This window comes from Macrotis lagotis, chromosome 2 (assembly GCF_037893015.1).
Source record: "Macrotis lagotis isolate mMagLag1 chromosome 2, bilby.v1.9.chrom.fasta, whole genome shotgun sequence".
NCBI classification, from domain to species: Eukaryota; Metazoa; Chordata; class Mammalia; order Peramelemorphia; family Peramelidae; genus Macrotis; species Macrotis lagotis.
In genome coordinates, this window is record NC_133659.1 from 31,364,580 (window position 1) to 31,388,803 (window position 24,224).

Sequence of the window (24,224 nt, forward strand, 5' to 3'; positions counted from 1 at the left end):
CAGGGGAGTACTCCATGGGGGGACTTTGTGGGGTCTGGAAGATCCTATAATTCACTTGCTGAAGAGTTTACCACTCTTTCAAAGGCTTTCAAGCCCAATCTCCCAGTCACACAAAGAGGATCCCATGAACTTGCAGCCTGAACAAGTGGGTGTGACTTATTACCTGCAGGTAAGGAGCAGCCATCAGGGAAGGTGAGAGGCTTACTGAGTTCCCTGGAGATGGAGGATACTGGAGGATAGAAGCAGAGGGACTCTTTGATACACATGGTGGTAAATGGCATCTGGCTCAGGTGTTCCCTGAAGGCATGAGGAGACCAGTGGGAAGAGATGAAGGGAGGACTCAGGAAGAGGAGAGTCAGACCAAGCATGGGTCATCTGGGGGACCATAGGAACACAGAGAGGGAAAATAAAGCAGACCCTAATTCCACAGCCATTCACCATGTGATGGACATCTCATCTCCCAATAGGCCCTGGATCTCTTCCAAGCAACTCTGCTGGTGCTCTGGATTCATGGCTAGAGAATAGAAAAGACAGGCAATGCCACTGGCAGTGGTGTCATGACCCTCAAACATGAAAGTGTCCACCTCAGCCCTCAGCTCCTTGTCTGTCAAACTATCTCCATTCTCAGTCTAGGTGAAGAGAAGTCATCCTTTATCAAAAATCTTCCATTTGTAAGAACTTGTTCCAGGAGAGAGGGGAAGTTTAGAGAAGACCCAGGCCCTGCCCCTATAGGCAGTCCACTCAGAGAATAAGACGTCAATGCCCATAACTCCAAACTATGGTGAAAGTAACTTTAAAGTAACTTTAAAAAGTGCAAAGAAGGTTAGATTGACTGTGGTTCCAGGGAAGGTTGCTTGGAGGAAGTGATGCTCCATTCAAAGATGAAATATTTATTTTTGTATCTCAAGGGCCCAAGAAATGGCCTGGTACATGGTGGTCACTTCTTAAGTCCTTACTGAATCGAAATAGGGAAGATGGTTAGTTTGAGGAATGTAGATTATGAATTCTGCCTGAGAGGTTGAATTTTAAGATTGCTATAGGAAATCCAGTTCAAGATGCCCAAAAGACAAATAGTGATACAAGAAGAGTTCAAGGGAGAAGCTAAAGTTAAATAAGATAAAAATTAAAAGCTAAAAAAGAGATAGTAAGAATAATTAATGACCAGCCTAAACTCTCACTGATATTCACAAAATTTCAAAAAATCTATAGAACCTCCTTAGTGAACCCATAAGGAAGATCCATGGGAAGATATGAATAAGGATCTCAAAGGGTGAAAAGGTATGGATTGGCTTCAATAAACACCATTAGGAGTATGCCATGGTGTGATATCCTGTCAATGAATGGGGGTATTTGTTGAGAGCTACTCAAGTGAGTTTGGGTTAAAAGTCAGTTATGACTAAAAGGCCCAGACTTTGGTGACCCTCAAGCTGAAGGTTCTCCACGGAACTCGGCTATGATAACATAACTGTGTCATCCATGGCCTTACTTGTGTGATAGCCCTGTCCCTGAGCTTCTTGGCCTGGGTTACATCCTGCTAGGTTATTTCCTGCAGTAATTTTGGAAACATCATTGTTTTATCCTATATGCTAATTTTGTGGTTTTCCTGCTATAAAGAACTGTCTCAGTTGTCCTGCTAGCATCACCACCTGAGTGTACACATGTTTCTTTTCTCTCCTGAGCTGAATTAATACCCTGGTGGACAGGGGAACTCAACATTTGGTGCCCTCACGTGGGGCAGGTACTGGGACTTGAAGTCATCTGGAGGCTGAATAGTCTTTCAGGAGAAGAAAATCCCCTGGTAAGGCTGTGGTAATCCTAGGATGATTCAGGTGAGGGGAAGGCTTGATGAGAACCAATAAGCAGCATCAGCTTTTTACTTTCTTTTTCCAAGCAGGTATAGTGGGTATAATAGGGAAGGAACTTTTTATAGAACTAAAAGAAGCCCGGGCAGGACGTAAATATTTTGAAGAAACTAGTTAAGAAGGGCTTAGAAATTATCAAAAACAAATAGATAAGTTTTAACAAATTGTTTATGGATGTTCTCCATGTTTCCCAAGGAAAGGAGAATTGAACTTAGAAGGTACTTTGAATCTACATGATTGGAGAACAGTATGTGAACAGATAAATGAATATTAATATGATAAAATGCTGCTGACTTTTTCTCTTCCCTGTTTCTTCACTATGATTCTGCCAGAATGTTCCCCCCTCCTTCTCCCTCTCCTTAGCTGCCCATTTGCTTATCTTTTGACCTTGAAGTTTAGCAGAAAGAATATTTTTAGAAAAAGGACTAGCTAGAGAAAGAATTACTTCATGGAGACTTGGATAAACAAGTGTTAAAAAGGAAATTTATTTGGAATTAAAAGAATCAGGAAACAGTATCTACAACCAAATATGTTATATAAAGAAATCATAAAAAGAAATGCTATTTTTAATTTGAAAAGTTTTGGGGAAGTAAATTTCAAAAAGACAAGAGTCAGGTTAATTCTAAAGTATATAATTTGGGTGCTATGTAATGCCATAAATAAATAAATAAATAGATAAATGAATACATAAATAAATAAATAAATGGATAGATAGATAGATAGATGAATAAATAAATAAAAGAAATAGGGGGAAACTAAATAGTTAATCTTTTACCAGAATGATATCATAACATTATAGCTTCAGGAGTTTATCAATTATAGATTCCGATAATGTTAGTTATTACAGAAAATTATGGGTCAAGTGAGGATTTGAAAACAGAAGATTCCACACACACCTCCAGAAAATACTTAGCACTGTCCCCTTAAAAAGAAGTTATTTGGTTTACTCTATTTGAAGAAGGGGGACAGGGGATATTCCAATTAGGCTGAGGGATTTTTGAGCAACTGTTTGCCTTTTCAGGTTATATCAGTTAAAATCTAGAAGTGTTAAATATTAACACCTTTCAATGGAAAAATGTATTGTGATAAATGGAACATTCTCTGTATTTTCTCTAGTGCGAGAGCAAGGTGGGGTTTCCCCAGAGTTCGGGGGGCCTCTCTGGTTTGAAATGCTCTGATTCTGTTTGCTGTGTTTTTATGTGTTTGTTTTAAAATACAGACAGAGGGAAGTTCTTAAGCTGCATGGTCAGACCTGCTGTCATGTCTTTGTGTTCTTTTTTTTTTTAGATTTTTTTTTTGCAAGGCAATGGGGTTAAGTGGCTTGCCCAAGGCCACATGGCTAGGTAATTATTAAGTGTCTGAGGTCGGACTTGAACTCAGGTACTCCTGACTCCAAGGCCAGTGCTCTAGTCACTGCGCCACCTAGCTGTCCCCATGTCTTTGTGTTCTAACTGGTAATCCTCTTTCCTGTCTCTTTTTTCAATGTTGGATATTTTTCTTTATCCAAAAACTCATGATTTGGTGCCACAGGAGACTTTTCTGAAAATCACCTTGTTTTGGGGAAAGAGGGGATTCTATTATTTTCTCTTATGTTCTATTGTTGTTTTCTGGTCTAATTGTCTAACAGTTTTACTTACTAATTTGGCAGATTATACTTATAAGGAACCTAGTAGAAATTGAAATTGTCCCAAAAATTATTTTTCTTTACTGGTCTTAATAAAAGAGTTTATGGAGAAGAATAATGGAACCACATATTAAGGGAATATGTAAGTAGTTCAGTCTGAGTAATGGGTTCTGCAAGAACTGGAAAGAGAATAAAAAGGGTTACAAGGAAAAATGAAAAGGCATATAGAGACTACTGGAGTTTTGAACCATTTGTGAAGTATGTAAGTTGGTTTAAGCATGTAAAAAGTAAGTATGAGAGATTTGACTTTGTATAAATAAAAGATGGCTTTTTGTACTTTGAAAAGTGATCAAGGGGCAGAGCCAAGATGGCGACAAGAAGGGATCGAGTCTTAGGAGCTCTCTGATAAAATTCATCAGCTAAGGACTCTAACTAAACTTTCGAGAGACAGAACCCACAAAGGGACCCAGTGAGGTAGTTCTCCTACTCAAGGTAACTGGTAAAAGAGCAGAAAGGCTCTGCTCCCCGGGATTGGAGAGGCAGCCCGCCAGAGGGGTGGCCCGCCAGAGCCAAAGAACCTCAGCCTCCCGGAGGCAGCCCCAGGGTGCTGGGAGTCTCAGCTCACAGCAGCGAGGGAGTCTCCTGAGCTGCACCCCGAGGAGCACTGGGCACAAAGTGGGGGAACAGCGAGGGACCTCTGCCAGAGCAAGCACGTGGAGCCCAGCCCTCAGGGCACACAGCCAGCAGCATCCTCTTTCCCCAGCCATGATCCAGGAAACAGAAGCAGGCGGAGCCAGTAAGCAGGAGCCCCAGGGTATGAGCCCCAGGGCATGAGCCCATTGAGCTGAGGGAGGGGAGTGAAGAGAGACTGCCTAGCTCTGTCCTCTGCCCCTGAAACAGGACTCAGGGGTTCTGACCACCTTCAGATCCTGATTGCAGTCTAGGCCCCCCCATAGAACAGCAGCCCCCCCACCTCAACCCCTTGGCAGAGGGGGGCGCTTATGGTCATTCACAGACCAGGAGGGAGGACAGAGCCTCACACACTGAGAGCCTTGTGGGAGTGTCCCAAAAGCTCAAGAAACACCCTAAACCAGGCCCAGGCTGGGAAAATGAGCAAGCAGAGAAACAAAAAGAAGACTAGTGAGAAATATTTTGCAAATGAGCGCAAGAAGGACCAAAATACTCAGTCTGAAGATGAGGAAGCACAAGCTCCTGCATCTAAAGACTCCAAGAAAAACAGAAATTGGGATCAGGCTATGATAGAGCTCAAAAAAGACTGAAAATCAAATGAGGGAGTTGGAAGAAAAACTGGTAAAAGAAAGGAGAGAGATGCAGGAAAAACATGAAAATGAAGTCAGCAGCTTAGTCAAGGAAATCCAAAAAAAATGCTGAAGAAAATAGCATGCTAAAAACCAGCTTAGGTCAAATGGATAAAACAGTTCAAAAAGTTATTGAGGAGAAGAATGCTTTAAAAAGCAAAATTGGCCAGATGGAAAAAGAGATAAGAAAACTCTCTGAGGAGAACAAATCCTTCAGACAAAGAATAGAATTCAGGGAGATTGGTGAATTTAACAGAAATCAGGAATCAATACTTCAAAACAAAAAAAAAATGAAAAATTAGAAGAAAATGTGAAAATATCTCATTGAAAAAACAACTGATATGGAAAACAGACTTAGGAAAGATAATTTAAAAATTATTGGAATACCTGAAAGTCATGATCAGGAAAAGAGCCTTGACATCATTTTCAAAGAATTACTACAGGAAAATTGCCCTGATATTCTAGAAGCAGAGGGCAAAATAGAAATGGAGAGAATCCACCGATCCCCCAGAGAAAGAGATCCCAAAAAACCAACCCCTAGGAATATTATAAAGAGAAAGAGAAAATATTACAAGCAGCCAGAAGGACACAGTTCAAATATCGTGGAGCTGCAGTCAGGATCACACAGGACTTAGCAGCAGCTACATTGGAAGCTCATAGGGCTTAGAATACAATATACCGGAAGGCAAGAGAGTTTAGAATGCAGCCAAGAATGAACTACCCAGCAAGGCTGAATGTCCTCTTCCAGGGAAAAAGATGGACTTTCAATGAACCAGGGGAATTTCAAATGTTCCTGTTGCAATGGCCAGAGCTGAACAGAAGGTTTGATCTTCAGATACAGGACTCAGGTGAAGCATGGAGATTGGAGGATAGGGGGGAAATATGAGGGATTTAATGAGGATGAACTGCATGTATTCCTGCATAGAAAAATGACACTGATAATACTCATATGAACCTTCTCAGTTAATAGAGCAGGTAGAGAGAGCTTTTACAGTTGAAGCACAGGAGAAAGCTGAATTTGAAGATAAAATATGGTGTAAAAATGGAGTCAATAGAAAAAAAGGGAAATGGAATGGGAGAAAGAAAAAGGAGAGGGGGAATAGTTCAAGATATTTCACATAAGATTTTTTTATTACAATGAGCTATTGCAATGATATAGAAGGGGGGAGGCAAGGGGGAATGAGGGAAAATTTGCTCTCATCAGAGATGGCTAGGAGAGGAAACAGCAAATATACTCAATGGGGTATAGACATCTGGAGTAAGAAGGAGGGGGGAGCAGGGGGAAGGGGTGGGGATGTGAATAAAGGAGGAGAGGATGGGCCATGGGGGGAGAGTGGCCAGATGTAACACATTTTCTTTCTTACTTCTTGCAAGGGGCTGGGAATGGAAGGCCTGTACAGGACCATAGGGCCAGGTGGATTCTGGGCCTAAGGGGTGGTATGGGGGCTCAGGGCTTCTTGGCCCCAGGACCAGGGATCTGTCTGCTGTGCCACTCAGCGACCCTACAGCAGAGTCATAGTGAAAGGAGAGAGAAAATAGAGTACATGGTAGTGGAGAAATAAGAAAGGAGGGAGTTGCGATCAGCAATGGCAACGGTGGAAAAATATGGAAATAACTTTTGTGATGGACTTATCATAAAGAATGAGATCCACCCATGGCAGAGTCGTTGGTGGTAGAACAAAGACTCAAGCACATTTTTTTGTTATGATTATTTGGGGGAGGGTGCAGGGCAAGTAGGGCTGGATGGCCTGCCTGGGGCCACATAGCAGAGTGATCTTTGGGTGTCTGGGGCTGGATTTGGACCCAGGTGCTCCTGGCTCAAGGGCCAATGCTCTGTCTGCCACCCAGCCACCCCTACTATTATTACTATTTTATTTTATTTTGGGTCTTTTTTTTCTTTCTTTCTTTTTTTTTTTTTTTGGTTTTTGCAGGGCAGTGGGGATCGGGTGGCTTGCATGTCACACGGCTGGGTGATTGTTGGGTTTATGAGGCTGGATATGGACTCGGGTGCTCGTGGCTCCAGGGCTGGTGCTTCATCCATTGCGCCACCTGGCCATACCTACAATTATTACTATTATTATTTTTTTATTTTAATTTTTTTCTCTCCCCTTTACTTTTTTCACCCAAACAAGTCTATCTATATTCATGGGGGAGGAGGGGTATTTTGTTTACTTGTAAACAAGAATATTTTATTAATGTAAAAAAATTTGTACAAAATGAGAATAAAAAATAAATTTAAAAGGAAAAAAAATAAGGACCAATTTAGGAACCAATCAGACCAGATAATTGGTACATCTTTGCTTTTATAAGTTAATAGTATAGGAAATGCTGATGGCTATATTTGTACTATCTTTCATCACCTCCTCTCCTTGATTGTGGTAATAGCTAGAAGGGATATTAGAAATCATCTAGTCCAATTTCCTCATTTTAGCTTAATATTCAATTCAAAACTGCTCTCTAAAAGGTCACCAATGACCTACTAATTACCAAATAAATTGGATTTATTTCAAAAAAAAAAGAAAAGTGATCTACAAATCAATGTAGTAAGATAAGAAAGTATAGAGAGATATGTCTATTCAAAGATATATGTTTGGGGGCAGAGCCAAGATGGCGACAAAAGAGGATCGTCTCTTAGGTGCTCTCTCTTAAAACTCATAAGCTAAGGCCTCTAACTAAATTTGCAAGAGACAGAATCCATAGAGGGACCCAGTGAGGCAGTTCTCCAACCCAAGGTAATCTGTGTTGGGGGCGGGGGGAAGAGGCTTGGCGGTCGCTTAGCGGGGGAAACATAATCACCTTATAAGGGAATGTTACAGAACTCGGCCCCTCATTGAGTAAGAGTTCATGACTCCCTCATGGGAGGGAGGACAGAGGGGATAAAAGTGTCTGCTGAGAGGTTGGGCGGGAGCGGGGATGTGATCACGGAAGAATAAAGACTCATTATCCACCTCAGGCGCTCTGTCTGGTTCTTCCCCCATCAAAGAGTGGGGGCCGGAGGTACCCCGAAGACTCATCACGCGTTGGACTGGTGAGTAAGAGGACGGACTAGCATAAAGAAGCCGGCGTTGTAAATAAAAACCCGGCAATCTGGAAAAGAGTGGAAAGGCTCTGCTCCCCGGGGTTGGAGGGGCAACCTGCCAGAAGGGTGGCCTGCCAGAGCAAAGAAACTTCAGCCTTCCAGAGGTAGCCCCAGGGAGCTGGGTGCTGTGGCTCACAGCAGCAGGGGAGTCTCCTGACCTACACCCCGGGTAGCACCGGGCACAACTTGGGGGATGGGGGGTACCTCTGCCAGAGCGAGCACATGAAGCCCAGCCCTCAGGGCACACAGCTAGCAGCGTGGCCACAGCAGCCCAGATTCAGGAACGGGAAGCAGAAGCTGGTAAGCAGGAGCCCCCAGGGCCTGAGTGCTGAGCCTAGGGAGGGGAGTGGAGAGAGACTGCCGAGCATTATCCTCTATCCCTGGAACAGGACGCTGGGGTTCTGACCACATTCAGATCCTGATCACAGTCTTAGCCCCCCCACAGAACAACAGGGCCCCCCCACCTCAGCTCCATGGCAAGGGTATGCGCTTATGGTCATTCACAGACCAGGAGGGAAGACAGCCTCACACACGGAGATCCTTGTGGGGGTGTCCCACTAATACTCAAAAGCTCACGAAGCACCCCAAAACCAGGCATAGGCTAGGGAAATGAGTAAGCAGAGAAAAAAGAGGAACACCATTGAGAAATACTTTGCCTGTGATCCCAAGAAAGATCAAAACATTCAGTCTGAAGATAAGGAAGCACAAGCTCCTGCATCTAAAGACTCCAAGAAAAACAGAAATTGGGCTCAGGCTATGATAGAGCTCAGAAAAGACTTTGAAAATCAAGTGAGGGAGATAGAAGAAAAATGGGAAAAGAAATAAGAGAGATGCAGAAAAAACATGAAAAAGAAGTGAGCAGCTTAGTCAAGGAGATCCAAAAAAATGCTGAAGAAAATAGCATGTTAAAAACCAGCATACATAAAATGGATAAAACAGTTCAAAAGTTATTGAAGAGAGGGTAGCTAGGTGGCGTAGTGGATAAAGCACCGGTCCTGGAGTCAGGAGTACCTGGGTTCAAATCCAGTCTCAGATACTTAATAATTACCTAGTTGTGTGGCCTTGGACAAGCCACTTAACCCCATTGCCTTGCAAAAACCTAAAAAAAAAGTTATTGAGGAGAAGAATGCTTTAAAAAGCAGAATTGCTCAGATGGAAAAAGAGATGAGAAAGCTCTCTGAGGAAAAGAAATCCTTCAGACAAAGAATGGAACTGAGGGAGATTGCTGATTTTACGAGAAATCAGGACACAATATTCAAAACCAAAAGAATAAAAAATTAGAAGACAATGTGAGACATCTCATTTAAAAAACAACTGATATGGAAAACAGACATAGGAAAGATAATTTAAAAATTATTGGGATACCTGAAAGTCATGATCAGGAAAAAAGCCTTGACATCATTTTCAAAGAATTACTACAGGAAAATTGCTCTGATATTCTAGAAGCAGAGGGTAAAATAGAAATGGAGAGAATCCACTGATCTCCCTGAGAAAGAGATCCAAAAAAACAACCCCCAGGAATATTATAGCCAAGTTCCAGAACTCCCAAGTCAAAGAGAAGATATTACAAGTAGCCAGAAGGACACAACTCAAATATCGTGGAGCTGCAGTCAGGATCGCACAGGACTTAGCAGCAATTACATTAAAAGCTCATAGGGCTTGGAATATAATATTCCAGAAGGCAAAAGAACTTAGAATGCAACCAAGAATCAACTAACCAGCAAAACTGAACATCCTCTTCCAGGGAAAAAAGGTGGACTTTCAATGAACCAGGGGAATTTCAAATGTTCCTGTTGAAATGGCCAGAGCTGAACAGAAAGTTTGATCTTCAAATACAGGGCTCAGGTGAAGCATAGAGAGTGGAGGAGAAGGGGGAAATATGAGGGACTTAATGATGATGAACTACATGTATTCCTGTATAGAAAAATGATACTGATAATACTCATATGAACCTTCTCAGTTAATAGAGCAGGTAGAGGGAGCTTTTATAGATGAAGCACAGGAGAAAGCTGAATTTGAAGATATAATGTGGTGTAAAAATGGAGTCAATAAATAAAAGGGAAATGTAATGGGAGAAAGAAAAAGGAGAGGAGGAATAAGCTAAGATATTTCATATAATAAGATTATTATTATTATTATATATTATATATTATTATATGAAATATGTTAGCTTATTCCTCCTCTCCTTTGCAATGATATGGAAGGGGGAAGGCAAGGGGAATGAGAGAATCTTCACTCTCATCAGAGGTGGCTAGGAGAGGAAACAGCATATATATATATATATATATACACTCAATGGGGTATAGGCATCTGAAATAAGAAAGAGAGAAGGGGGACGGGGGAAGGGGGGGATGTGAGTAATGGAGGAGAGGATGGACCATGGAGGGAGAGTGGTCAGATATAACACATTTTCTTTTTTACTTCTTGCATGGGGCTGGGATTGGATGGCCTGTCCAGGACCCTAGGGCCTAGTGGATGCTGGGCCTGTTGGCCCCAGGGCCCAGGGATCTGTCTGCTGCGCCACTCAGCTAACCCTACAGCAGAGTCAGAGTGAAAGGAGAGAGAAAATATAGTAAATGGTAGTGGAGAAGCACGAATGGAGGGAGTTGTGATTAGCAATAGCAACGGTTGGAAAAATATGGAAGTAACTTTTGTGATGGACTTATCATAAAAATTGTGATCCACCTGCAACAGAGCTGGTAGTGTTGGAACACAGATTGAAGCACATTTTTTCATTATTATTATTTGGGGGGGGTGGGATTGCAAGGCAAATGGGGCTGGGTGGCCTGCCTGGGGCCCATAGATGGGTGATTGATGGGTGTCTGAAGCCAGATTTGGACCTGGGTGCTCCTGGCTCAAGGGCCAGTGCTCTGTCCACCACCTGGCTGCCCCTACTACTATTATTATTATTACTATTTTATTTTATTTTGGGTCTTTTTTTTTTTTGTTTTTGCAGGGAAATGGGGTTGGGTGACTTGCATGGGGAAACACAGCTGAGTGATTGTTGGGTGTATGGGGCTGGATTTGGGCTCAGGTTCTCCTGGATCCAGAGCCGGTGCTCCATCCACTGCGCCACCTGGCCATACCTACAATTATTACTATTATTTTTTTATTTTAATTTTTTCTCACCCCTTTATCGCTCATTCAGGTCTATATTTTGGGGGGAGGGGATATTATGTTTGCTCTTAAACAAGAATATTTTATTAATGTATAAAAAAATTATTTGTACAAAATAAGAATAAATTAATTAATTTTAAAAAAAACAAAAACATGTGTTTAAATGAAGGGATAATCTGAAAATTGCATTAAACTGCCACTTTTGCAATATCTGGCAGCGAATTTATTGTAAAAGTAATAATCCCCATAAAGTGAAAAGTTTGATATGACTGCAATTGCTAGGTAAATGTTAACTGTTTATTCAATTTGGGTGTCTATAATGTGTAATCCTCTGTACAAAATTATCTGAAAATACATGTAACTGAATTAAGGGATTTGTAAAAGATAATATTTTTTTTCAGTTATAATGTTTTTTGGTTCCTCCAGAGTCATGGGAGGAAAAAGAATTAATGAGAATGCTAAAATAGATAGGGTCAGAATGGCCTCGATAGAGGCTGGGACTCTGCCAAAACCTTTGTTAGCACAGACTTCTGAGTTATGTGCTCTTAATCAAGCTTTATAATTGCTAGAAAAGGGGGTATAGATCATGTATTTGAAAAATTTGGGGTGACCGAAGAATGATAAACTGTATAGGTAAAGAATTAGTACATACTACCTTGATATCACAAAATGTGGGAAATCTTTAATTCCCATAACAGCATTTTGTCAGTGAGGATAGAAAGCTCTTAAGTTACAGTATTGAGAAATTAGAATAGTTCTGATACAGATAAGAAAAATTTGCATGGGGCAGCTAGCTGGAGCAGTAGATAGAGCACCGGCCCTGGAGTCAGGAGTACCTGAGTTCAAATCCAGCCTCAGACACTTAATTAATTACCTAGCTGTGTGGCCTTGGGCAAGCCACTTAACCCCATTGCCTTGCAAAAACCTAAAAAAAAAATTGCAAATTTTTATATTTTGAAAAGGAAAATAATCTAAGGTAATTTTTAATATAAGCTTTGGAAAGTATACAATTATTAAGAGTACTATAAAGAAAATCTTATAATCATAAAAATTTTTAGAAGCATCTGGTCTTAAGAATTTTTTTACTGGAAAGTTTTAGGGAGTAAAAGGAATATACTTAAAATTGAAAATGTGTTATGTATAATTGGTAAACTTTGTATAAGAATAAATTCAAACAATTTTTTGAAAATTTAAAATTGTGTTACAATAGCAAAATATGAATGAAAGTGTCATCCATCACATTTGTAAAGATTTGTTATAATAAAATTAGATAATACCTTGTATATATGTATGTATGTATGTATGTATCTTGTAACACTGGCTTTGGTAAAAAATTACATTAGTTTTTTTGAATATATATATATATATATATATATATATATATATTTAAAGCTAAATTCATAGAGAATCTTATTTTCTTTTTGAAAATAGAAGTGTATTTGGAATAAGAGGAAAAAAGCTTATAATACAAAGATGTGAAAGAAATTTGCATGTGAAAGATATTCAGGTCTAAAGTCATCTTTAAGAGAACTTGTTTTGTTTTTGCTTTAGGAGAATGAGATGTCAGCCTGGAGATCTTATGTTTCACACAGGTTAAGAGTTAATTGTTCAATTTTAAAGAAGTAAAATGGTAAACTCAGAAGAAGAGTGTATAAGAGATTGCCAAGTATACCTTAACTGCAATTATTTCCAATAATGTTGAGTATATGTGAGGGACTTTTGAAAGATGATAGGAATATTGTAATCCATAGTTAGGTGATTTTCTGATGAGCAAAATGTTGAAAAAGTTATGTGATCTAGTTTTCTCTATATAAGCAATTTTACTGTAAGCAAATCTGAGCCTAGAATTAGTAATTGATTGCTTTGTAGAGATAATAAGGGAAAATATTAGAGGTTATGACCCTTTGGGTTCCCTGAAATTTTTAAATAATGTGATAGACCTTATTCTAAAACTGTAGGTCCAAGCATATATGTAATAATAGAAAAGAAATTACATACTCCTTTGACATCAACACATAAGAATGAATTATATACTATATTATTAGTAATAAGAGAATGGCCACAACTCCTTAATATTTGTACAGATAGTAAGTATAATTATGATGTTGCCAGATGCATAGAAACAGCCTTTATTAATCATAGCACTGATGTAGTATTATATCAACTCTTTAAAGAATTACTGTAAGTTATTAGAAATAGATACAATGCCTTTTTTACTGAGCATATAAATTCCCACCCTGGATTGCCTGGACATATATACATACATACATATATATATATATATATATATATATATATATATATATATATATGAAGGTAATCATAGGACTGATCAATTAACCCTTCTACTCCTTACAATTGGTACATGGTTACATGGTATTATTTCTGTTTTCAGCTTTGTTGTAATTATGATATTGATCGTTTGTTGTTTGTCTCTCATTTTTAAAATTATCTTTGTTCTAAGTAAGAGTGTGGATTTCACATTCAAGATGTTAAAAACCAAAGGATGGTACAAATCCAGTGCTGATCATGTTTTTGTTGAATTAATTCAATGGCAGGAGAACTTTCCATCTGGAAGGTTTTAGAGATGTATTGGGTTTTTTGTAGTTGGAGTTATTATGCTTGTATCTCTTATAACCTCATCTGTATCACTTGTCCTGTCTATATCTTATGTACAAAATGAAGTAGTTCAAGCACATTATTTAGAGGAACTTAGTAAAAATATAAGTTTGGGCTTCCAAAAAACAATTAGATATTGATAAGCAGTTTTTGCAAATATTAGAGGGTTTGAAGAAGACAATAGCTTCTATAGGAGATGAATTGGATATGGTAGAGCTTAGACAGATAGTTAGTTGTGAATATGGCTACATGTGAATTTGTGTGATCAGCCTGGAGTATAATGATACTCAATGGGAATTGAATAAGGATAGGAATCATCTTAATAGATTGTTTGGGAATTTGACTATATCTTTTGGTACTGATGATTTGAATAAGTTGGCTAAAGACATCCAAGAAACTTCCCAGTGAGACTTGGTTCCTGAAAAGACAATCGCTAAGATAATTAAATGGTTTCAACATCCCACCTTCTTCAAGCATCGGACCCCGAGTATTATACAATTGTGTCTTATATTGATTCTCTTGATATTTCTACTTTGTTGTTTTCCAAGTTTAATCAAAGTATTGTTTTCTGTAACCAAAGCTACTATATATGCTATCAATAGAATTCAGAATCGTGTAACCCAGGTTGAACATCGCGTGGGGCAACTGTGAATTTGTTGTATAAACAGGAAAGGGGGAAGCGTTGAGAGCTGCTCAGGTGAGTTTGGGTTATAAAGTCAGTTATGACTAAAAGCCCAGGCTTAGGTGACCCTCAAGCTGAAGGCTCTCCCTGGAACTCTGCTATGATAACACAACTGTGTTATCTATGGCCTCACTTGTATGATAGTCCTATACCTGAACTTCTTGACCTGGATTACATCCTGCTAGGTCACTTCCTGCACTAGTTTTAGAAACATCATTTTTTATCCTGTATGCTAATTTTGTGGTTACCTGCTATAAAGAACCGTCTGATATTATCAATAAACAACTCTGCTAGTTGTCCTGCTAGCATCACCACCCAAGTGTACACATGTTTCTTTTCTTTCCTAAGCTAAATTAATCCCCTGGTGGTCAGGGGAACTCAGGTATTAAAATTAGCTCATGGTCCTGGGAGCTCTTCATGATGGTGAGTGGCTGTTCCTAAGAGGGTAGATCATAACTGTCTTAAGATCAGTTATTAAAGGTCCCATATAATTGTGTGACCTTGGGTACTTGTGTGACACTTAACCCCATTGCCTTGCCAAAAAAAAAAAAAGAATGGTCTTGTAGCCCACCTCCAGTCCCACCACCAAATCAGGATGAATACATCCATAGGGTTACACAATCTCAATCTAGTCCCAGTGTCTCTGGGGACATCAACATAGGGAAAAAGGAAAAGCACCAAAAAATAAGAGGGAAGAAAGGATGGGGAACTATTTTCCTCCTGCCAAGAGGCAGCCAACCAGCTTGGCCAACTCTCACCTTTACACAAAGGAGGATATCCAGGAAATACAAGTATCATTTCTTCAAGACAGCCTCCAAGCCTTCTTCCTGCTGAAGATGCTGCTTCCTTTTCCTAATCACCTTATCTGTAGGAAAGTGTTTCATGGTCATGGACTATTGAGACCAAGCTCCCTCAGGAAATAGTGAATCTTCAATGCCCTCAGGAAAGAGTGAGCCTTCAACACCCACAGACAACTTCTTCCATGGTGAAGAGAGCCCTGGACTTGAAATCAAGAACTAAGTCCCAATCCTGCTTTGGATACGGTCTAGCTGTGTGACCCTGGACAAGTCACTTTACCCGTCTGTCTCAGTTTCCTCTTCTGCAAAATGAGCAGGTTGGATTCAATGACTTCTAAAGTCCCTTATCCTTCTCAAGCTATGTTCCTATAACCTCTCACACTTCCATCTCCCCTCCATTAAGAAGGGTCAGGAGTGAGATTGTGCAGGGTGTGTGTGTGTGTGTGTTCAAGAGAGATTATATTTGAGATTAGAATTCTAAATTCTAAATTACTGAAATTACTTCCTGTTTATCCTATGTATATCATGTACATCATTACAAATGCATATTCTCCTTGAAAGTAAGAACAATGTTTGCTTGTCTTTTTAATGTCAAAGGTTTAGCTCTGTGACCAATATTAAAAGCTTAATTAATTTTTGTTTGCTTATTCCTATTAATGTGAGTTGAGTGTGTCTGAGTGTATGAGCAAGTATGTGTCTTCATAAATATATGTGTACAACAGTGGACGAATGGAACCAGAGTCTCCAATTCAGTGGCATGGGTGGAGAGATCCCCAAAGAAAAATCTGAAACCAGATGTATTTCTAAATTAGAAGCTAGAAGACCAAGAATCCCTATGTTCTCCCAAGTACTTGCCCTCTTACAGAAACTGAGCACTTATCAATCAGTCCCCACCAATGGGAAGAGTCTTATGACACTGAGCTTGAGATTCTGGTCACACAATTATGTAAAGCTGGATGTGTCCATCAATGTATCATTGCAAAAAGTATTTATTATGCACCATTTGTGTGATGACTGAGTATAGTTGTATCTGAATGATAGAATTTCAGAGCTGAATAGACTTTAAGTGGGCATTGACCTCTTCTTGAACCAGTGTAGGACATAGTCAAATAAACAATTACACATAATCATAGACTTTATATACTGCAACAACTTTAGTTATCAGCAAGAAATTGTTTGCTGTTCATCCAATACCAACAACCCAGAAGATTTGATTATTTAAAGAGAGCTCTTCCTTCTGAGACAGACAAAAGTCACTCACTCAACTCTAGGAGATTTTTCATGACCAGATGAACCAAACCTCATTTCTGTGACTATAAATCTTTTCCAGAGTCTCCTGTGTGTTCAGACCTGTATTGGGCTCAGTGGGGAAGGGGGGAGGAGAAGAATAAGATATTCTCTCTGGGGAAATAAAAAACTGAGTAAATCATGAGAGGATCAAGTGCCATCAGATGCTTACTCTGGAGAAAAGAAGGTTCAGGGAGAATAGGATCACTGACTGTCTAGATCTCCAACTAAAGGTCTGTGCTATAGATTCTTCTTGATCCTAGAATGTAGAACTAGGAACACTGAGTAGATGTCAGAGGAGTCCTCATTGAAGTTCATGATAAGCAATAGGGGTAGCCAGATGGATAGAGCACTGGTCTTAGAGCCAGGAGGACAAGAATTTGAATCCAGCCTCAGACACTTGACTTTTACTAGCTGTGTGATCTTGGGCAAGTCACTTAACCCCAACTGCCTCACATTTGGGTCATCTCCAGTCATCCTGCTTCATATCTGGCTACTGGGGGAGACAGTACACCCTCACTCAAATCCAATTCATATGTTTGTCATGGCATCACCTCCCTGATGTCACGGTCTTCTTCAAAAATAAAGGACAAAAACATTATTATGATAAGCAATAGGACAGCCTAGAAGCCCATGATGTCCCCACCAAAGTCAAATAGAGCCTCCCAGGGACACTGGAGAAGGAGGTTCTGTCATTGGGTGGAATCTTACCCCTTCTGAGATCCTGCAATGTTTTATTAAAAGAACAAGTTACTTTTGCCTGGCAGACAGCAGGCAGAAGCAAGCAGTACCTGTGTGCTCATGGGCCTGGTGAGCAAATTAGTAGGCCTGATAGTCCTTGGGACTGCACCAGTAGATGAGGTCATTGTGATAAAGGGCATATCGAATCCAAGCAAATATCAAACTTGTCTGTTCCCACACAGCCTGGATATAGTAGTCAGCATTCCTGCAGCAAAGAAGGAAAGCAGGCAGGGTTATGGACCCAGGCCAGCCAGAACTGGGAAAGAGCATTTTGTCTGACAAGGAAACAGAAACAGGGATTGGGCCTAGAATGATAAAATGAGGTAACATATAAAGTTCATATAAATTCAAGCCATTAGTAGTATTATCATTTCATGGACATTGCAAACTATTCTCTAGTGTGGGAAGTCCCTCTACCAATGCAGGTCAACACATTGACTAAAATTTGGACAAATCTGAGCATTGAGAGGTGAGGTGGCAACCATTTCATGTCAGAAGCTGGGCTTGATTTCATATCTTACTGATTGTAAGATCAGCTCAAGCCATTGTCTCACACTACCTCTTGACTACCCAAAGATGAAATTCAATTCAAGAGACATTTATCAAGGGCTTGTGATGCACCAGGTCCTAAGGATATGCATGAAGGTAACAAAAAATGAACCAGTCTTTGCCCTGAACAAAGAAAACTCAAGCTAGAGTGGGCTAGGGGTGGCTTAGGAAGAGGGACAGCATGGTCATAGAAGGCAGGGGGAGATGCAGCAGGTGGTTTCCCATAGGAGGTGGTGAGTGAACTGAAGTTTAAAAGAAGAAAAAACAGTGACCAGGATCTGTTAGTACCTATGAAGTGTGGCTGTGAGGAATGTAGGGTGTTGGTCTTCACAGGGTGTGGAGGGGAGCCCTTAGGGAATCCCTTACAAAGGGGGAATGGCCCAGCCAATCACAAGACTGGGAGAGTTTTCCTAATCCCATTCCAGGGATACCAAACCCCAAACCAGTTCTCAACTGGTCAAGAGTGCCCTAGAGATCTTGACCTAATGCAATTGAGTTTGCACAATTAGGTAATTGAATTTTAACCCACATACCCCCCTGTGTGGGGTTCATTAGCATATGTGGGGATCATATTAGGGGCATGTCATGGAATGGGTGGACCTCTTAGATTGTAACTCAAACTCTGAGAGCCTATGAATTTCCAAGAGGGAGGGGAAAGAGTTTCTGAAGACCATAAATTACCTGAAGTTCCAAGACTAATTCGTGTCTCATGCCTAGGTGAGGTACCCGTGTCCCGTAAGATGTATCTTCCAAGGTTCGTGAATAAATGTACGATTTTGTCTCACTCTAGCAAGTTTTTCTTTTCATTCATTTGGTAACAGTGGCCAATTTGGCCATCACTGACCTCTTGATCTGGCAGTTGCTCTGGTGACTGAAAGCACATTTCATGAGGGTGTCCAAGGTCATCAGGCTAACATGTTCAAAGACTAGGCTGTAAGGGGTGGCTAGGTGGTGTAGTGGATAAAGCACTGGCCTTGGAGTCAGGAGTACCTGGGTTCAAATCCAGTCTCAGACACTTAATAATCACCTAGCTGTGTGGCCTTGGGCAAGCCACTTGACCCCATTTGCCTTGCCAAAATAAAAAAAAAAAAAGACTAGGCTGTAGCCCTGAGTGGTGAACTTCTCCCATTTATTCTGGAGCAGAAGGCAGCACAGGTTCTCAGCATGCATGGCTCCCCTGCCACATGAAAATAAACCCCTTTCCCCCTTTCTCCATTCTGAGAAAACTGGATATTCCATACTCTACTCTGTCCCACCCTCACCTGACTCTGGATTGTGCTGATACCATTCACCAGACCTGGAAAGGATTCCACTCCAAAGTTTCCTTCCAAGCCCAGCTCAGATGACAAGTCTCCTCAAAAAATCCTCCATCCAGCCCCACAGGGAAAAAAAAATGATTACATTTCCTCAAGTTCCTCATAATACTTTGTCAGGATTTTTTTGTTCTTGGTCCCTTTCATTAGCTCAGAGACACAGACCCTAAGAACTGGGGAGGAGAGGGGAAGAGGGGAGTCATTAAAAAGGGAATGTCAGAATTGAGAGAGGCATCTGGTTCAAGCCACACCTAATCAAGGATGCCTTTATCTAATCATTCATTCTCTACTTTTAGACATCCAGGAAAGAACAGTACCTCCTGAAGCAAATCACCCCACTCTGAGAACAATCACTGTCATTGCTAGTCTTGTTCCTTGATCTTTGAATCAAGCTTTTGTTCATTTGACCTCCCCAGACTAGATTATAAAGGAGCCATCTCTGGGCCTTGGATAGATTACTCATTTTATAAATACTTTTAATCAAGTTATCTTTTTTAGGCTTGTGTCTGACCAGGTCTCATCTTCTAGTCTCTTCTCAAACCCCTTATAACCAGGCTTCAATGCCTACCACACTCAGCTCAGAAAATGATCTCTCCAAAGTAATCAATAATCTCTTTAATGTTAAATTGAATTGTTTTTTCTCAGTTCTCATCCTTTGTGAGAGGAGTTCCTCACACTAAGATTTATTAAGCACCTATTGTATTCTAAGCACAAAGGGGAAAAAAAATCCAGTCTCTGCTTTCAAGGAGCATACCTGTGGACAACTCCATACAAAAAAGCAATAGATGGAATAAATTGGAGATAATTAACAGAAGGAAAGCATTAAGGGGATTGAGAAAGGTTTCCTAAAGAAAGTGGGAATTTAGCTGAAAGCACAAGAAAGCTAGAGATGAGGAGGAATGGGAGACAGCTCAGGGCTCAGAGTGTGTACCATTGAGTCAACACCTCTGATTGAGTCTTTTGGAACTGGAGAAAAGCATTGACACTAGCTCCCACTTGTTTTCTGTCTCCCATAACCTTCCTCTCCCCTGGACTGGGGACAATCCATGAACAGTTCCCTAAAACCCAGAGAAGTTCAAAAAAATATGAGAAGCATCATTTGAGGAAGAAGGGATGGGGAATGACCACCCCCCAAAAACCCTGCTCCTCCACCACAGAGGTGTGTTACATGGAGACACTTTCTGAGGGTATACAGTGGCAGTTCCAAAGGGTAGTGGATGAGCTCAGGAGGAAGTCAAAAAACACTCCCTCCCGAATGGAAGTGGAAGAGGCTGGGGAGCCTCTTGATGGATTTTGTAGCAGGACTTTGAGTACAGATATGGGAGGTGGGCTAGCTGGCCTCTGGTCCCTTCCAGCTCTTGGATTCTATGAAGTATCATAAGACATGGGCCATGCATACATGCATGTGTGAGTATGAGTAGGGTCTATATATGCCCATCTGTGCACATGGATGCTCATGGAGGAGACTCACTTGGACAGAGTAAGCCATTAATGCCACATAAGGCTTCAGGATGTCATGATGGAAGGTGGGCATTAGAAGCCACCTGTGCTGGAACCAGACTGGCCCATTCAGGATCAGTAGTTCTTTCCCTGAGCCCAGAAGATATAGACAAAAGGTCAAAGATTAGGCATGGAGAGGGCCCCAAGTGTCTTGGTGGCCCATGGCCTGAGGAGAGGGAACACATGGGAAGATTCTCCAAAGAAAAATGAACATGTTCCTATCACTGACACTATTCTATAAACTTGGAATACCTTCTTCCCATCTCTGTTAAAATTCTACCTACCATCCAAGGACCAGGTATCATGTGACCTGCCTGCAAGAGGCTCCATTCCCTGATTCCTCTTATCCTCTATGCCTATCCAACACTCTCCTTCAGCTCTTCCTACATTCTACCTAACATGGATCATGATACATCCCATATCTTTTCTAAGAAACTGTGATTTCTCTAAGAAATTGAAATGAAACCATGAGTATTTCCATACACACACACACGCACACATACACACACACACACATACACACAATGTACATACACACATACATGCCCCCTGCCCATCTTGAACATCATAGGAGCCCAGGTTATACTTGTAGAATAAATAAATGATTAAATAAAAGAATTGTGTCTTCTGCAACTAGAGATGTGGGATTGGGCAGGGGATGGAGAGGAGGAGAAGAATAAATAATATTTCAGGAAAAGGGATGGATATAACTACTTTAATGAGAAAATCCAAGTGCTGTCCAAGGGATAATGAAAGGGGTCATATGACTGGAGTAGTAGAGTATGTGAGAGGGAGAATTGGACTATATGAGATAGAAAGGATGTTAGGGCTGGATTCTATGGGAGGTCTGGGAAATGTGAACTTTACCCTGGAGTGAGGAGGGCAGAGAGAAGAAACAAGCCATTTATCAAGTGCCTTATCATATGTCAGGCACCATACAAATATTGTCTCATAGCATCTTCACAAATCCTCAGTGGGGAGCCAAGGAAGGCTTCTGAGCAAGGGGAAGCAGGATTGGAGAGAGGACAGGCAGCAGGCAGGGAGATTGGTTAGGAGAATGGGACAACAATCCAGCAAGGCTGAATGAGAGACCAGGGCAAGATGGTGGCAGGGGGTAGAGGATGATATAGGAGAAGAATAAGGAACACAGAGTAGCAAGTGGGAGGTCCTTAAACTCTTGGAGGGAATTGAACATGCTGATCCAGGGGACCAAGAATCTGTAGAGTGAATTAGCTTTTGGATTTGAAACACAGAAAAAGGGGTACACTTGATCCCAAAGGCAGCCCATTCCAAACTCCCCTTTTTTTATAGAAACTCTCTGGGGCAGACAGGACCAATTCTTGGGGTAATTACCTGTAAGGCTGGGAAGGATTGTGCAGTAGAAGAAAATCAGAGGGGGTAGAGTAATGGAGATTAAGCAGAAAATTATTAGGGGATTCCAGATGGATTCTTTGAGGAGGATGCCTAAGGGAAAGGAAATGAGAGGATACCCCCCACAAGGAGTAGAGGCCATGGAGGGGTGCTCTTCTTACCTGATCTGCCCAGTAGAATTTTCATGTAGTCAGGATCATAGATTTGCAGAACTGCCATGAACCCAGAGAACCACCAGGGAAAAGCACAGGGGAATTTCTATGCCCAAGTTGCTGTTACCTTTAATTCTTCTGCCGTCTGATACCGCAATAGAACCACCCATAGGTGACACCCAGTGTGTCTAAGAGCTGAATGGGTGAGTTAATCTGTGGAATTAGTCATTGCAATCTCACCAGATTACATCTCTCAGTCACTGAAAGGGCAACAAGAGTAGATGCAAGGGTTCTCTGTGTCCCCTGCTCCTGGTTCAGTCTCAGTACTGATAGAAACTTAGGACCTCCTGGATTGATCAACTGACTTATTTATTCAATACTAATAACAGCTGCCAGTTTAGGCTTCTATAATGTTGTCTCAATTGATCCTTATAATCCTATGGAAATAGATGCTTCTTATCCCATTTTACATATAAGGAAACTAAAGTTGAGAGAGGGGTTGGTTATTTATTTATTGATTTATCCTCTCTATAGTTTGTACATAGTTGTGTGCCTGTTGTCTTCCCCCATTAGACTAGAAACTCCTTGAGGATAGAGACTGTCTTTTGCCTCTTTTTGTATTTCCTAGCATTTAGCAAAGTGACAAACATATCGCATGTTTAAGAAAGAAAAATTTATTGGCTGACTCCTTTTCATTATGGAAGGAAAGAATGGGGGCTTTTCCCTCTTATCCTGCCTATTTTTCCTTTCTTGTTAGTTGACCATTCTACTATTACTTATTTTTACTTTTCTTTCCTAATTATTGGTTGTGGATTGAAAAATAGCCTTTGCAAGAACCAAGGCAAAAATAAGCTTTTCGGAGTGATTTTCCAAAGGTTAGTTTGTTGGCTTTGCGGAAATATAAGGTAGGGGTCTTTATGAGTTCAGCACCTTCCTAACCTTGAAACCTCAGCACCCTCACAAAAGACTGGGTTTTGATTGTGTCTCAATGAGGAACTCTCAATGAAGAAGGCACCTGGAGCACTAGGTAGATTTCGTGATGCTGGAGCTTTCCCAGGTCCCTCAGAGAGCTATCAGAGAGAGTGGTTAGATTTGCTGCAACTATAAATTTGGGAGGTGGGGGAGGGAAGAGTTTAAAGAACATTAATTAGGGAAATTCAGTCATCAAATGGATTGACTTAGACTGATGAAGAGATAGTTTGGTAACTCAGTGGATACAACACTGAACCCTAGAGTAAGGATGACCTGAGTTCAAATGTAACCTCAGATACTTACTAGCTACATGATTGTAGGCAAGTCACTTAATTACTAATTGCCCTAATCCAGTGAAGCAAGAAATGGCAAACCACCCCAGAACCTCTACAAAGAAAACCTGATGGACTAGGTTCCCAAAGTCACAGTCAGGAATGAATGATTGAATTACAACAGACTTTGTCCAGAGTGGAGGAATTACCCTTTGTGCCAGATTATGAAAATCATTCTTTTTTTTTCACTCCTTTGTCACCTTTACCCTTCTTTCAAGATAATTACATAACTTGGGAGGGGGCTGGGGAGCAGGAGAGGGAGAGAGGAATTGTTGTAATTTATGAGTAACCTGATCAGATATTTTTCAAATTCTTAGATAACTTTTCTCTTTTTCTCCCCTTCCTGAGCACAAGTCAGAAATCAGAGGCCTAAGAGTTGACTTCCACAGTCCAAAAGACAACAATAATGGGGTGAGGGGTCCTTGAGATCATCAGATCATTATGGTCAGTATCATTCCTAAACTCCTGGCTTCTAGGTAGAAGAAAAGGATTGCTTCAACAGTAGCACACCAGAATTTAACCAAGTCTGAGAAGGGAAGCTCTTGCATTGTTCTGTCTCACAAGTTGCCCAAAGTTTGAAAATTCAGAGATGGAACCTCCTATCCAGAGAAGGAGTCTGATGAGCAACAATGCCTCTTAGAGAAAGAAGAGGAACATTCATATGAATTTTGAGAGAAGCAGCAGCCAAGAACTAACATCAAGATATGGGGAAGCAAGGGATTAGGTGAATCTTGATGCTCCCTTTTATTACAGTGTTATTAATAAAATTCAGCTCTTTAATGAAAGAAGAGGTTTGTCTGGCAATTCCTAAATGTGTTTCCTTTATATGGCATCTCGTTGTGTCACTTAAGAGTTATACATTCCTTCAAGACTCAGAGCAAGTTTCAGCTTCTAGATTGATTGTTTTC

General features: G+C 40.7%; 1 protein-coding gene across 1 annotated transcript in view; it reads right to left on the minus strand.

Moving 5' to 3' along the window:
• LOC141511839 (cytochrome P450 4A6-like) overlaps window positions 1–24,224 on the minus strand; it is a 65,450-nt gene that overhangs the window by 2,276 nt on the left and 38,950 nt on the right. The window contains 7 exon segments of the mRNA XM_074220853.1: window positions 164–297; window positions 439–629; window positions 15,061–15,167; window positions 17,178–17,332; window positions 18,521–18,654; window positions 20,461–20,579; window positions 22,022–22,118. Of these exon segments, the coding sequence (XP_074076954.1) occupies window positions 164–297; window positions 439–629; window positions 15,061–15,167; window positions 17,178–17,332; window positions 18,521–18,654; window positions 20,461–20,579; window positions 22,022–22,118 (937 nt within the window).